Here is a 14,732-nt window from a genome sequence, read left to right as displayed (position 1 = left end):
AAATGGTAGAAAATAAGCCAGTGTCTGATGCTCCCTGGGAAGGTCAATCTCACTGTGATGCTCACTGAGGCACTGCTGTCTCCAGCCAGGTCTCAGGCCCCACAGACACTACTGAGGGACTCAGCTGGCTGAATACCATACTCATATATGGTATTAATACAAGATACCTAAATTAAATTATTACAGCTTATCAGTATTATATCAGCTCAATAATATCTGAAGTTTAAATTGGTCACATTCTTGAAGGAGGAATGTATTGAACAGAGATGAAGTGGGAACTTCACTTTGAAGATGAAGCTGTGGATTGCTTGAAGGCAGGAGCTGGTATTTTGGTAATGGACATTACAATTTCCAGTAAGGCAGGGAAAACGCGGCTGGTTTTGGGCTTTGGAAATTACACTAGGCAGATTTCATTCAGAAATTTTCTGAGAAAATGTAATTAAAATAACTGTTTGGGTTCATATATATTGGATAAGGTTCTGTTGGCAAGAATACTGCTGACATTCCTTAACTCTGCAGATTTTTAATCCTAAGTGGTGATAGACTGTCTTCAAAAATAAAAACCCAATTTGCAACTTTTCATATGTATTTCATTAACAATGTGCAGGTGAACTGTGAAATGGACCTTTTTATAGGTAGAACTTTTAGCACTAATAGTCCATTTTAAGCAGTTAAGATAATTTTTCAGTTTTTGAGTCATTAATTTTATTACAGAACTTAGAAAAATAATGATTTCTTTTTATTTTTCAAACAGTGGGAAATTTTACACTGAGAAATTCAAGATATGGAGAAGTACATTGGAAGAGATGCTTTAAATTTTCCTCTGTGCTATAAAGATAAAAAGCTCTTTTAATTACTCTTATTTCAGTTTCAGAAGAAAAACACATTCTCTCTTTCATAGCTGTACCTTAAAAACTGTATTTTTTGATATAGCAGATATCAGTCGTTTTATGTAGAGAAAATAAACCTTACACTTTTGGGAACTTGCTCAAATTAATTATTTCTGAGAAATATCTGCAGTAACGTCCAAGTGGGTTCACAGAAACTTTCTTGCTCTGTTAAATGTCCTTTTCCTTGTTTACCTCATCCAGGTCGAATTTGCCTTTCAGAAGAAATCTGCTTTCCAAATAAAGAAATAATTGCTTGATGCAAAGATTTTCACAGCTAGTTAGTTACTTTTTGTAGTAAATCAGAATTTTAAGTCAAATCCCTCTGCAGGTGTCCAATTTTTCTCTCTGTTCACTTCAGTGTAAATGAAAATCTGTGTTATTTTGAGAAGAAAAGAGCGTCTGATTACTGTAATATTAAAGATTTTTAAAAGGGTACATCATACATCTGTTGATCATGGCAGTAGTGCTTTCATTAGGATTATGATTGCTCCTCTAAGCACCTATTTATGGGCACATGCATGTTTCTGATACAGATCTGTCTGCTGTCCAGGAAAGCCAGACAGAGGCGTGTGGGAGCTGCTGTTCCTTAATTGCTTGGATAACTGACAGTCAGTGTGGTTCCAAAACTTGCTGTGTTTATGATTCTCAAAACAAAAGGCGCAAAATGTAGATGTGACGGTGCCAGATAGCATCTGTTATACATAGCTTTTGATTTGCAGTTTCTGATTTGTTATACCCCAAGACTGGAAGGTGCAGAGGAGGCAGCTGAGTTGGCTCTTTGCTCTGACCTGGCTGCACTCGAGGTCAGGCAGAGGGATGCTCCTCTCCTTGGCAGGAAAAGCCTCCAGACCACCAGGGGGGACAGGAAGAAAGGAAACAGGATGTCCAACAAATGGAGAGGCCTAGGTCTGGTGGGAACAAGAGCAAAGATACTCTCAGGTTTGGGAAGGGTGGGAAGAAGGGTTTGTACAAGGATTTAACTCAAGTGTTGCACAAGGGGCTGTGTCCCAGGAGGGCACTGGAGGCAGGTCTGTCAAGAGCAAGCCCAAAGGACTTCTGCAAACACTGAGTGGGGCAAGGGGAGTTCTGCTAACAAAATTAAAGTTGTCAAGAGAAAAGCTTTTGGGGCTTAAGGGTGATGAAGTGTAGGACCCAAGTGTTACTAAATGAATGATGCTTACATTGCACATATATAGATGACTGCTAAAATGACACAGCATAAAGCCAGACATTGATTTTTTTGGCAGAGGCATATCTGCAAATAGATAGGATGTTATTTCAATCTCTTCTTCTGTGTGTGTGTGTGTATATATATGTATATGTATGTATGTATATATATACTTCTTGCATGTTTGCTTGGAAAAGCCACAATGAAAATTTGCCAAAAACCATATTATTAACAAAGTCATGTTCATTTGTGATGACCTTTTGTCATAAGTGAGATTCAAACTTGGGCTTCATCAGCAACTCTGATGAAAAGAGCTCTCTTTAGGCTAGTAACAACTTCATTGCAATAAAAATACATAGTTTTCTACAACCAGCAATGTCCCTAACTTCAAACCAGGAAACCCATGGCGACAGTGATTTGCAAGATGCTGTATGACACAAGGTGTGGAATACCTCTTTTCAGTATGAAACAACACCAAGTGTTCCAATTTTCCTTTATAAACCTTTTTGCATGTGACTTTAGAATTGGCATGGAGATTTGAATATTTATTTAATTTTAAAATTAATGCAGTGATGCATATAAAACTTCAACTGAAATCAGTAAATATACATTTCTAGGCAGGTTCAAGGTGCTGGTTAACCTTTGAAATGCATTACTTACCTTGTGCTTAACAGAGGGAGATGGCAAGGAGGTGCATATTAATGCCTCTTGAGACACAGGATCATCAATCTTCCAAGCAGCTTGGCCTCACAAAGTGTGTTGCTTTCCAGGGTGCAGAAGGCATGTCCATAGCCCATGGAAGCCTGGTGCATCCAGCCTCCTGCTTTTGCAGATTCCCTGTGGAAATCTCAATTAGACATTACCAACTGTCTTTGCCTGCTTCTAACATTTCTTCAATACTTTAATGAGTTGTCTGACTCTGTGTGCTAAACTCATAGCCTATCATGTATTATTTCACTGACCTGATTGATCTGTCTCTGTCTGTGCTTGAAACCTACTGTTCGCACTCTGTAATATTTTCTTTTTGATTACATGGATATTTAAAAGTATAAGCTTCCAATAATTAACACACACATAAGAATGGGTTTAGAGCTTCTTACTGGAAGTCCTTGAATTACCCTGATCTAAATTTGAAAGTACAGCATTCACAACTTTGACATTAAAGTTATACATTTGGTGAATAACATATGTACTTTTTGGAAAGTGAAATTAAAAATAAAATAAATTGGTTAGCATTAAACCCTCACGTAGCTCTTTGATGTCAGCCTTCTTTGGCAAGCTATTAATAAAGGCCGTGATAAAATGTTTAAAAAGCTCTTGATACTTCATGGAATTACAGAAGCTGCATTTTCTTATACTATTTTGAAGACTTTGCAAATGAGCCTCAGTGATCTGCCTTGTGTGATCAGTCAAGCCCCCTGCCCTGGGAGAGCCTGGGAGGAGTTTCCCCAAACACTGCTGACCATCAGCTGATTTTGTGCTTTGCTTGTCAACCTAAAAAAATGCTGACTGTGATAGCTTCTGTTGCATGGCTTTTATAACTGTAGTAGAATTATGATATAACACTGGCCAAACTATAAATATAATTGCAAAAATGTTGAAAGTGACAAAAACCAATTCAGAACAGTTTCAGACAGTTGTGGAAGCATTTCCACTGCACATGTGGTAACCCCAATAATCATTATGAAAATGAGTTAATAAAATTAAATGTAGGTTTAAATAGTTGTTTTTTTTTTTTTTAATATCTAGGATGAAGATCGAACAGAGGAGGACAACAGCAGAGTTGAGCCTGTTGGACATGCAGACACTGGTTTGGAGAATGCTACCAGTTTTTCCCTGGAGTAAGTTACTGGCAGAACATATTGTTTTAACAAGTCTTAAGATTAAACGCAGACTAGTGAAGTGCTCAGAATAATGTGAGTGATACTACTCTTAAGAAAGTGGGGCAATCTTTTTTAGGTCATGTGTCATTTTGGTTTAAAAAAATGGATCTTTTAAAAACAGATTTTAAACAGTTTAAAAAGCTCGTATTAAAGATGAGCATTGGAAACTTGACATTTATAAGTGCTGATGCTACAGAAGATTTTCTGCCTCAAAGAATATGCTTATTTGATGGAAATTTGAAAACTTGACAAAAGGAATAGGGTCAGTGCTAGTACAAATAGATCAACAGGCAAGAATTTCAAAGGGGAAAATCTTAATTCCAATCACTAGTTCACAGTGTCTAGGAAGACGTGTCACAGTCACAAGTTGTGTGGTCAAAAACCTCATACTTTTGAATGGATCGAAACTGGTGTTTTGTTAGCTCCACCTAATTTAAAAATACAATCACTGAATGATATTTTATGTAGTCAAAAGATACTGCAAACTTGACCTTTTGCATTTCATTGGAAAGAACTGATCCATACCTTGTTATGGAGTTAATGAGAAAATATCCCTTCTAGCCTTAAATTAAATCTTTTAAATTTATTAACTTAAATTTTAAATAAAATTAAATCTTCTGCTCCTGTTATTTTTGAATTAAATTATGAATTAGGGACAGAGGTTTTAAATGTTAGATAAAGATCATGGTGACATCTATTAGGCTGTAGAATGTGCATTTTACTCGGTTCCATTTACAAAATCTGTTACATTGTAGATTCCAAATGCTGTTTCCTAAATAGAATTTGCAGAACTTCTGTCAAATGTAATGCTTCCTGGTGTTGCTTTTAGGTAACTTATTGACTTCTCATCATATGCTACTTCATTTATGTTTTGTTTTGATCTCATACTCTTTGCATGTTTGTTTGAAGCAGTTGGCCCAAACTTCTGAGAAAATCAGGAAGCCAGATTGAAAGAATCTCTCTTAGGAAACTATAATTTCCTCTTTTTTCCGTTTTACAAAATTTAACATTTGAATTTGAGATAGAATTTTAATTTTTTAAAAAGAAAAAGTGTAAGAAAAATAAGTGCAGCGATGTTAAATGTGCATTTTGAACAAATGAAAAATGACTGACTCAACCACTAGAACAAGCTAAATGGTGTATGCCGGATATGGAAAATAAGTGGATTTTTTTTTTAATTTAAGCCATTTCCATTTAGGCAGTTCCAGGTGCATCACACAGATTCTCACTTGTTCTCTTTCCTAGCCCTTAATTTTCTTCTAAGCTAATAGCAAAGTCAGGACAAAGTTGATCATACAGAATCACAGGCCTACCAATAGCAGTGTCTTTTAGAGTTCCCTTTGAGGTCAGAGGAGTTGCTTGAATCCTGTGAGCTGCTTTGCCCACTAATTAATGACAACTTATCCTTAACATACAGTGAGAAGGAAATGAAGTCAGCCTATACAGAAACTGCACATGGAACAGTATGAAATGCTGTATTGATCTCAGTCTTAAAACATTGATCCATGTCTGAAGAAGAACATGTTTTTGGCTGAAGTCTCTCAGCTCTCCTGTTGTTGCACTACTTTCTTGAGCGAACAGTGACAATAAGGATAGAGACCTTCCATTCATGTTGTTTAAACATCAAGGTAAAAATTCAGGCACCAATTGAGGCATACAGCAAATGTAAAAGCTACCTTAAAATACATTTAGAAAATTTAGTGTAGGACAAAAGTAAAACAAGCTGTAACCCAGGACTTGTGTTGACTTCCCAACCATATGTGGTCTGGTTATTCTCAAATTACAGATTAAGAACTGCAAGCTTTCACGATGGCCACCATATGATCAAGAGCTTATTGAAGGAACTAGAAAATGTTTTACTGCTATCACAGGGAATTTGTCTTGCCCTTTGCTCCATTTTGAGATTAAGTTTTATTTGTATGCCTATGAGGAGCAAGCTTTTCAATGATCTGTTTGTATATATATCTTGTGCCAGGAAATAAGGAAAAAGTATGTAATGCTAGAGAGAAGCATAAGCTGCAAATTTAGATTGTGGCTTCTGTTCAGATCTCTCACTTCCAGTTTTACTGAGAGGTTTGGCTTTTGTATATTATTTTCTCATTTATGCATTTATAGCTCTTTATGGTTCATGGGCTATATTCCACCTTTCCAGATGTGGGCATGTTTCAAACACATTAATAAATCTATTTCTACAATTTTTACATGTCTCTTTCTGAACCTGTATTTTCTTCTGCTGCTTTTTTCCTCAGTACAGCAAAATATATAATTGAAAACTAGATGCATGGTTGCTTCAGGGGACGTCTGGTTGGTTTTGAATGTTACAGTTAAAACTTTAGAAACTTTTCCTTAGTAAGGAGATGCAGGAATCTTCCAGTAAAAGAAATGGAATTAAAGTAATACCGATTAATGTGTTTTTAAACTGGAAGGATTTAGCCAATTAAAAATTTAATAATTCTCATTTGATTATGAGGTAGTTATGGGAAAGCTAATGTAAAAAAATTAGCATTGTCTCTAGGATAAAAAAGTAAAGCATGCTAGCTCTATGATGAGCTTTTAGGTTTCTGAGGAAAAATTGTGCGTGGCAGTTAAGGTATTTCTACTCAATGGTCAGTTTAACTTTAGAATAAGAAAAAAATAAAGCAATATGCATGCAGTGATGATGACGAGACCTATTTTTATGTATTCAGCTAAATTTAAAAAAATATTATACTTTTCTTGGTTCTATTAATTGAAGTATTTTGATGATTGATCTTCTTTCATGCCATCAGATTAATCTTCAGGTACGTAGTGTTCAGCAATGCTTTCATCACCATGACTTGGTTTCTGGAATGGTTTTGTTTTTCTGTGTATGTTTGTGTGGGATTTTTGGTTCCATGTTCACATTCCTCATTGGTCATTGTCTCACAGTGATATGGTAAAGCTCGTCGAGGTCTCCAATGACGGCGGGCCTTTGGGAATCCATGTAGTGCCTTTCAGTGCCCGAGGCGGAAGGTAACGTATCGTGTAGGATTTTCTTTGCATTGTAATTTGCTGTGCTTTATCTTGGTTGTGGTAATTTCTGTGTTGTGTGCCTTTGCCCTCTGTAGAATATTGTCTGTTTTTCAAGAGGCAGTCTCACTCATTAGGAAAGGAAGAAATGCAAGTTTACTGACTCTGTGCTTGGAATGGACTCCATAGTTCAAAGGCTCTGTAATCTCGGGGTAAATTGAAGGACAAAGACATTTCCTTTTGGACTCCTAAAATGTATAAACTCCTGCCCTAATTCAGGTGGATATTTGTGCAACATTTCCCTGTGTACTGTTTAAACCACAAGTTTTCAAATAACAGCAGGAGTCTAAACCAGAGGCATCCTACACTTTTACTTGTTAAGAGCAGGAGAGAAAACAATTGCCACACTTCCAAAATTTCATGTTGCCCCATCTGTTGGGGTTAAAATGAAGTAGCAAAACCAGTTGAAACATTCTGGTTTGGGGAAAAGTGAACCTGTTTTACAGGCTGAAACTCCTGAAGCTTGATTGCTTACCCACCAAAAAAAAAGGGGTAAAGAAAGAAGTTTGCATTAAAAATACAATGTGGGGGATGTTATTAATAAACAGAATACATAATCTCTAATGCTTAATTTGCTAATGCAGAGTTTTAGTGTTTAGGGTCATGAAAATAATCTCAGGCAAAAAAGCTAAGCTTTTGTATTAATTACTGATGGATTTGGAAATTTAAGTACCTTGAGAAATGATAATTTTTCAGCAATATATGCAAATTTTATACTGTGATTGCATATTCTAAGTACGCTCTGTACTTTCTCTCTTAAAGGAAAAGGGGAACAAATATATGTATCTTAAAAGTGATCTTTGCACATGAAAAGGGGTGTTAAATTCTTGTGTCTGTTGTCCCAGTAGCAATTTCAGTTTTATAATTAAAAACTAACAAATTAACAAAACTAATTTGCTATACAAGCGTATCTCTCAAATATTAATATGCTATTTTCAGAAATACTAAAGTGTTTTAGGTATTTTTCCTTCTATACCAAATATCTTCATGGGATTTTAAACACAGTATAAGAGCTTTATTTGCACTTGTTACTTAAACCCAATGCTTTCATAGCCTGAACAGTATGAACTGTTCATACACTGACATGCATTATGAGAAAATGTAATTTGTCTTACTTTAAAGCTACTTTTTCTAGGGCCTACAAGTATTAAGAGCAAACTTGTGTTAAGTGGTGAATTCTTCTCTTCATAATCTGAAATTCAGTAAATTCAGAATGGGGATGAAAAGGCCATGAGTGAACAGTACTTCAACCACAACTCAGAAGTAAATCCCATCGAGTTAGGAATGGTTGAAATGTTCGCACAGTTATCTGGGATTTCAGCAGTGTGAAGGCCAAGGAAAAGACTGGTTTAAGAATGTCAGCTGCCTACTAAGTACTTGTTTAGTAATGCTGATGTTAAAATATGTATTTTGACATTTTGAATAAGAATTTTAACTTGAGTAAAATTTGCTTCCAGCCTGTGAATGTGGTTGTCAAGTCTGAGGCAAAGCTTAAACTGTTCATACATAATGAGACCATGTTAAGGAAAAAAGCCATAAACACAGAAATAAAATATGTAATTTTTTAAAAAAAGAAATTTAACTATGTCATGCAAAATTATTTTATGAAGTTTTACTGCAGGAAAGCCAATTTTAAATATAGATGTTTTAAATCAGAACATACTGGAAAAGCAAATTCTATTACAAGGGAAATAATTTTTATATTAAAATTTATCCTCTTTTTCTTCGTACTACTAGAACTCATTTCGTTGAAAAATGGACCATATGTGTAATTGCTGAGGTTTTTTTGACCCTCTACAAAATAATCTGCTGAAGAGGGGAGACACTTGGTCCCATGTCTTGAAAGTGTAGAGGAGCAGAGTTGGGGAGGAGCTAGAATACTTCTAAATGTCTTCTGCCATGCCCTGTTCTAATGAAGGAAGAGCAGAGTTCATTGCTTGGGATTGATTCTAATGTGTTGTGCTGCTGCTTTGCTGTCTGCATACCCACGTGTCTGCATGCTTGCAGGTAGGTTAAACACATTTTTCTCCAGCTGCCTCCAGCGTGGACAGGGGAAGGAGCACACTCAGGTTCAGGTTTGAAGCAATTGGTGGGGATTTGGTTAATTTTTTTCCCCTCCTGGTTAAGACACACTTTTTTCTCCTTTTGCTCTATTCAGAGGGAGAGCAGATGCATGACAGGGATCTTCTGCTTCCTACTTATTTCTCACTGTAGCACATGGCTGCTCTTTGTTCCTCCCCTGGCTGCAAAAAATAATTCTCCCTGCTACAATCAACCTACAACTCCCTGCTTATAATAACTTGATTGGGGATGTGCTTAGTACAAACCTAATTATAGAAAATCAAACACAGGACTGAGTAAAGACTCGGAGGGATATCCAAAAAGACAAGATCTCATTTGTTATATAGATTAGTCCACTGTCCCATTGTTGGTTTATATTTGCTTGCTGTTCAATCCCAGTTATGCTGTGTTTTCAGTTACTTTTCTTGTAGTTCCTTTCTCTTGCTTTTGAAATTGTTACTCAATAGGCAATGGCTATTAAAGCAATAGCTTGAAAAAGTAATATTCAATTCACCTTTTTTTCCCTATGCAATAAGCAGGAACCTTCTCCCACCAAAAAATTTATCCCAGAAAAATCTCTCCTTAAGGAAACACTCCAAAACTGTAACAATTATATGCCAAAACTCTGTTCTTTACTTCTGTTGAGAAAATATTTGACTTTTTCATGGTCTTTTGGGGGTTTGGAATAAGAATCTTTTGAGTACTGGCTTTTGATCTTGAACAAAATCTGTAAAGGTCTCTGCCTCATCTCTGTAGATGCTACAAATTATTTCTGTTTCCAGTAAAACTGAGACTTTTTAAAATTAAAAACCCCTGTGTTTCTCTGGGAAAAGTACTATTGATTTGTAAAGATATGGTGAAACTTTATTCTATGGAGGTTTCCTTGTTATCCTTCTGGTTTTGCCTCTAGAAATGTATCTGTCTTTTATTGGCCTATTTGATCATATGATTTTGTTAGCAGATTTTATTCACCTTATCAAAAGGGAGGAGGGTATACATATTCATCACCTTATGGTTATGCATTTTTTAAGGATAAAAGTTTTGTTTGCAAACCTGCTGGCACATTTTTGCAACTGCATAGATGCAGTGCTGAGCAGAAAAGGAGGCATGAAAATGAAAGTAGAATGAAGGAAGAAGAGAAGGCAAGTAGGAAAGTGTTCATATAAGAGTAGAAAAAAGAGGGAATGAATGAGATAAAAATATGAAAGGAAAGAAAATTCTTACTCTGTGCAGAATTACCATACCACCAATCCTTCCTTCTTATTAGGTGCTCAGAGACAGGAGCAAACAGTCCCTTAAGAATCTCATTTGAGCAGCCTAGATGATGTGGGATGTTCTGTTGATGTTTAAGTGAGGATGCACCAAGTTCTCGGAAAGCTCAACAGTAATTACAGCCTAATTTGCCATTATATGGCCTCTTCTGCTTTTGAAATCTCAAGCTCTATAGCCTAGCTGCTCTTCTGAAATCCTGCCATGTCTGTCTTTGGAAAGAGATTCAATTGACACAAGGAATATATGAGAGAACATCAGAAATCTCTGTGAATAATGATATGGAAATCAGAGTCCCATAGTCCCAAGTCTACTCTGAAGTCTACTTAGTAAAGCAGAACTGAAAAGGATTTGGATATTCATCTGAAAACTCCACAACGAACATCCACTTATAAGTATCAGATGTGTTACTTTGATACAGACAGGTATGCACAGCTCTGCAGCTTTTCTTCTGTTGAAGTATGCCACAAGATCCATGATGAACTGTACATCTAAAACTTACAGCTAAAAATGTTTTTTGTTATATATCTTAAATGTCTTAAAATATTAGGAAATCTCAAAAGAAAGGAAAACAAAAGAGAATTTTTGTCAGTTTAAATGACAAATTTATCAGTTTTTTTTAAAAAGAAAGAAAAGCCTCAAATGGAGGTGGGCATTTAAACATACACAAACCTTAACTACCCTTACTAGAAATCTAGAAATTTGAAATTTTTTTAGACTCTTTCTATTCTTTTTTTTAATTGGAAATATCCTTCATTTTCTAGAGTTTATAAATTCACCTTGTGTGGCACTGTAAAAATTTTAGTCTTGTACTCAAGGTACAAAGAAAACTGAAGTAATATCTAATGGCCATTGTCTATAGTTAGAGTCCATAATATTGCCTTCAAGGTGCCTCTCTAGTGATCATATTCCCTTTGATCAAGTAGGAGATCTGTGCTGTCTGCCTCTCCATTTATTCTTCTGCATTTTCAGCCTTTTAAGTCTCAAAGGTAGCCATGACTTTCAAAAACATGTGTATGGGGAAAAAATTCTCTGTGGAGTGAATGTACCATTCCCTCACTCTTGTATCTCAATTCAAACTGTCTGATCTCAGCCTTTAAGAAGTTTTATAAGCATAATTTGAAGTATTAGTCAAGCTAAAAATCTGAGGAGTGGTTACCAAAGATTGGGAATTGGTTCTGGACTTCAAGCATGAAATTTAAATGCCTCCATAGCAGTGCTGCGATGTCAATATTGGGTGAAGGAGTTTATGTGCAATTTAGCATTGAGTAGCCACAATAATTTAACTTGAACAAACAAGCCAATTTGCCTACTCTGACCTCTGAATCTATGAATTTTACACTGTGTTTATGTTCTTGTAGAACTTTTCAGAGATCTTTGTAAGCATGAAACCGCTGCACATCAACTTTTCAATCAATCCTTATTTTTGTACCTTAATCTAGTTTTTTGCCTTTTCATGTTAGCGACTTTACGTAAACATTTAAATTGGCTATTTTCTATTCTGTCTGATTTGATTACACTACATTTAGCTTGCAGGTAAATAGATAAATAAACTTCAGTGTGTACATACAATGGGCCATGATGGCCAAATCATATTCTAGATGCTCAGTGTCAGTTTTTATTTTTACTTCCACTGTCAGTTTTTATTAAGGTAAATTATCATCATTTCCATACATCTGGATGGCACATGGAGAGTTTGCATTTCACCAACTACCCCAACTAAGTCAGGCAATTTAGATGTCAATAAAAAAATCACTGCTTATTTCTAGTTTTATCGTTGGTTGTAATTTATACTGAGAACTGAAATGTTAACACATGTAGCTGAGTTTATTTTAATAGTATAATTAGAGTAATGAACCTCATGGAAATACAGTGGTGCAAATGCTAATATAATCTCAGCTGCTTACATTCCCAATTAGGTATTTAAAATAAATACAAAGATTGAGCTCTGTGCTTTGGCAGTTTCCCTTCTGTTTCTGTGTCAGCTAATGTTAGTCTAAAACAGCACAGGTACAAAATTTTTATTTATTATTTTTTCAACAGGATTGTCGACTTGCAGAATGTTTTGCAAAGGTTCACGTGATATTTAATCTCATTCTTGAAAAGGCTGGAATTGAAAAGTTTTGTAATGGAAGAATTTGTATTAGAAACTGTGTTGACTTACTTTAACTGGACAAAATTAATCAAATTCAAATATACCCATACATTTGTACGCTACATGGTTGTGTTTAAAAAAATTGTATATACTGACTTTGGTACTTTATACCAGATGAGTTTAGATGCTTTCAAAATTTATGTCTTCCTAATGTGGGAAACACAATATTGAAGCTGTAGTATAACTCCACTTCGCAGGATTAATGATGGTGGCATATGGCAGGGAAAAAAATCCAATTTGTTTTTAGGTTTCTGCATATTTGCAATATCAGGTCTACTCTATTTATCTCCAGTACCTGCAACAACAAACATGAATTCCCAGAAAGTCTTTTTTAGAGTAACATTCTTGCATTTAACTGTAATATGCTAAAGAAATACTGTAGGAAGTTGGAAGGCTTTTGTTAATTTTTGAAGAACATACATTTTCCATAGTTCTAGTTTTCTCTGCCATGCAAACCCTCATTTAGGAAATTGTTTCTGGAATTGTGTCTAAAGGGATCTTTTGTGCCGTGTGTTTATGTAAAAAATTAAATGAATGAAAAGGCACTGTGAGAGGCCTGGTTTTAGGTTTGACTCAATCTGTTCATCCAGCCTTGAATTTGCTCTCAGTGACTTTAGCTTTATATGCCTGGTTAACCTAGCTCTAACATTTGTTAAAAAGTAAAATCCTCACGAGCACCGTATGCCATGTTAGAGATGAGCAGTCTTTCATTAGCAGAACTTGTAGCCTTTGTTTAATGAGATTGTTTACAATTTTGACTGGTAGTTTATTTATCTGTTAGATTATTCTACTATTGGTTAGGATTAGTAATATTTTTACAGATTTGAAAGCCTAAGTGGAATAAATGTAAGTGTCAAACCATGCATGAAGGTGCATCTTGCATTAATAATTTGATATAAATTCAGAATGTGAGACAGTAGAAAGCAACATTTAAAAGAAAATGCTATGTCAAAACTATTGATAGAGCAATTATTTTGTGATCATAAGTACATGGAGACATTGGGATGAAATAGCCACATTATTTTGTGTCGTGTGTTGTCATTATATTAACTTAGATTCTTGTACTTTGTGTAGATACTGTTTTGATATTTTGGTATTTTTTATAGTTAACCATATAAACCAAACACCTGTTGTTGTTTCTTTGTATGCTGTTGGGCCAGCATTGCATGCACATGCAAAAATTGTCTTTGGGCCTTGCAGAGGAGTACACCTGCATCAAAGAGCTGTTGGGCATCAAGTGAAAGAAAAGGAAGAGTAGATACAGCTCCTTTCTTTCCTGCTCAAGTATTTTGTTGATTTTCTCTTAAATGTAGCATTCCCTGTTTTATAATTTCCTTTGCCTATCTCTTCCCCATTTACAGTTATGTAGCTTCACTTTGTGGCTCAAAGACAATCTCCCTAAAAGAAATTCATCAGCTCACAAAGTGAAGAAGTCACAAACTTGTTTTCTAACACATCAGTTTTCTATGTGTCAAAACTATAATTCTGATAAAAATAGCATAGTGAAGCCATACAAGTAGTTTTCTGTTTTACTCTTAATATAACTGTTAATTTGATTCTTCATGGAACTATCAAACAACCCATAATTTCTTCATAATTATTTAACAGTTTTAAAAATCTGAGACTGCCTTCAACACTTTTTTTTAATGAACAGAAGGAAAAAAGGGATTGAATCAATATTTTAAAGTTTGTTTTGTTTTACGTTCTGTGACTACCTAATGTATATAATGAAGAATTGTAGTACGACGTGGTCATTAGGTTAGTGTGCCACTGTTGTGGACTTGTAGAATTTTTTGTCATGCAAATGTCTGACTCAAGCTTCATTTGATGATTTGTGTTGTCAGAATTTGTGTTATTTTTCTCCTCATGGTCTGTTTACATTTATAGATCCTTTCAACATAATATCTTAATGTCTCTAGGTGGTTCCAAAATGGAGATACTACTAGGATCATTTCTCCTACTCTTTCATCTACTTTGTGGGAGAGAATGTATGACTGTTCGGTAAAAAAGTGTATTATTTGCTTATGCTGGTGATAAATTGGTAAATGAAGAATCTAAAGTGGAAGAAATAAGTTAATTTTGCTTTTTTTGACCTGTTTGATGAAGTGCTCAAGTGTTTACATAACTTTTGAGCACTTGAGGAGTCCTTTTAAGCACCACTGACTGCTCATGTACTCTGAGGTATTACGTGTGAATGGAAGTGCTGTGATCAGTGAAAGGTTTTTGCTTAAAAGTCATCTGTGCTCTTCCAATTCCTG

General features: G+C 35.3%; 1 protein-coding gene across 1 annotated transcript in view; it reads left to right on the top strand.

The window, feature by feature from the left end:
• PARD3 (par-3 family cell polarity regulator) overlaps positions 1 to 14,732 on the top strand; it is a 397,383-nt gene that overhangs the window by 174,861 nt on the left and 207,790 nt on the right. Inside the window, exons 5-6 of the mRNA XM_031059323.1 lie at positions 3,808 to 3,899; positions 6,849 to 6,932. Coding sequence (XP_030915183.1) covers positions 3,808 to 3,899; positions 6,849 to 6,932 — 176 coding nt within the window. The remainder of the gene's footprint in view (positions 1 to 3,807; positions 3,900 to 6,848; positions 6,933 to 14,732) is intronic.

Source organism: Geospiza fortis, unplaced genomic scaffold, assembly GCF_000277835.1.
Source record: "Geospiza fortis unplaced genomic scaffold, GeoFor_1.0 scaffold75, whole genome shotgun sequence".
NCBI classification, from domain to species: Eukaryota; Metazoa; Chordata; class Aves; order Passeriformes; family Thraupidae; genus Geospiza; species Geospiza fortis.
This window is presented reverse-complemented; position numbering and strand designations above follow the sequence as displayed.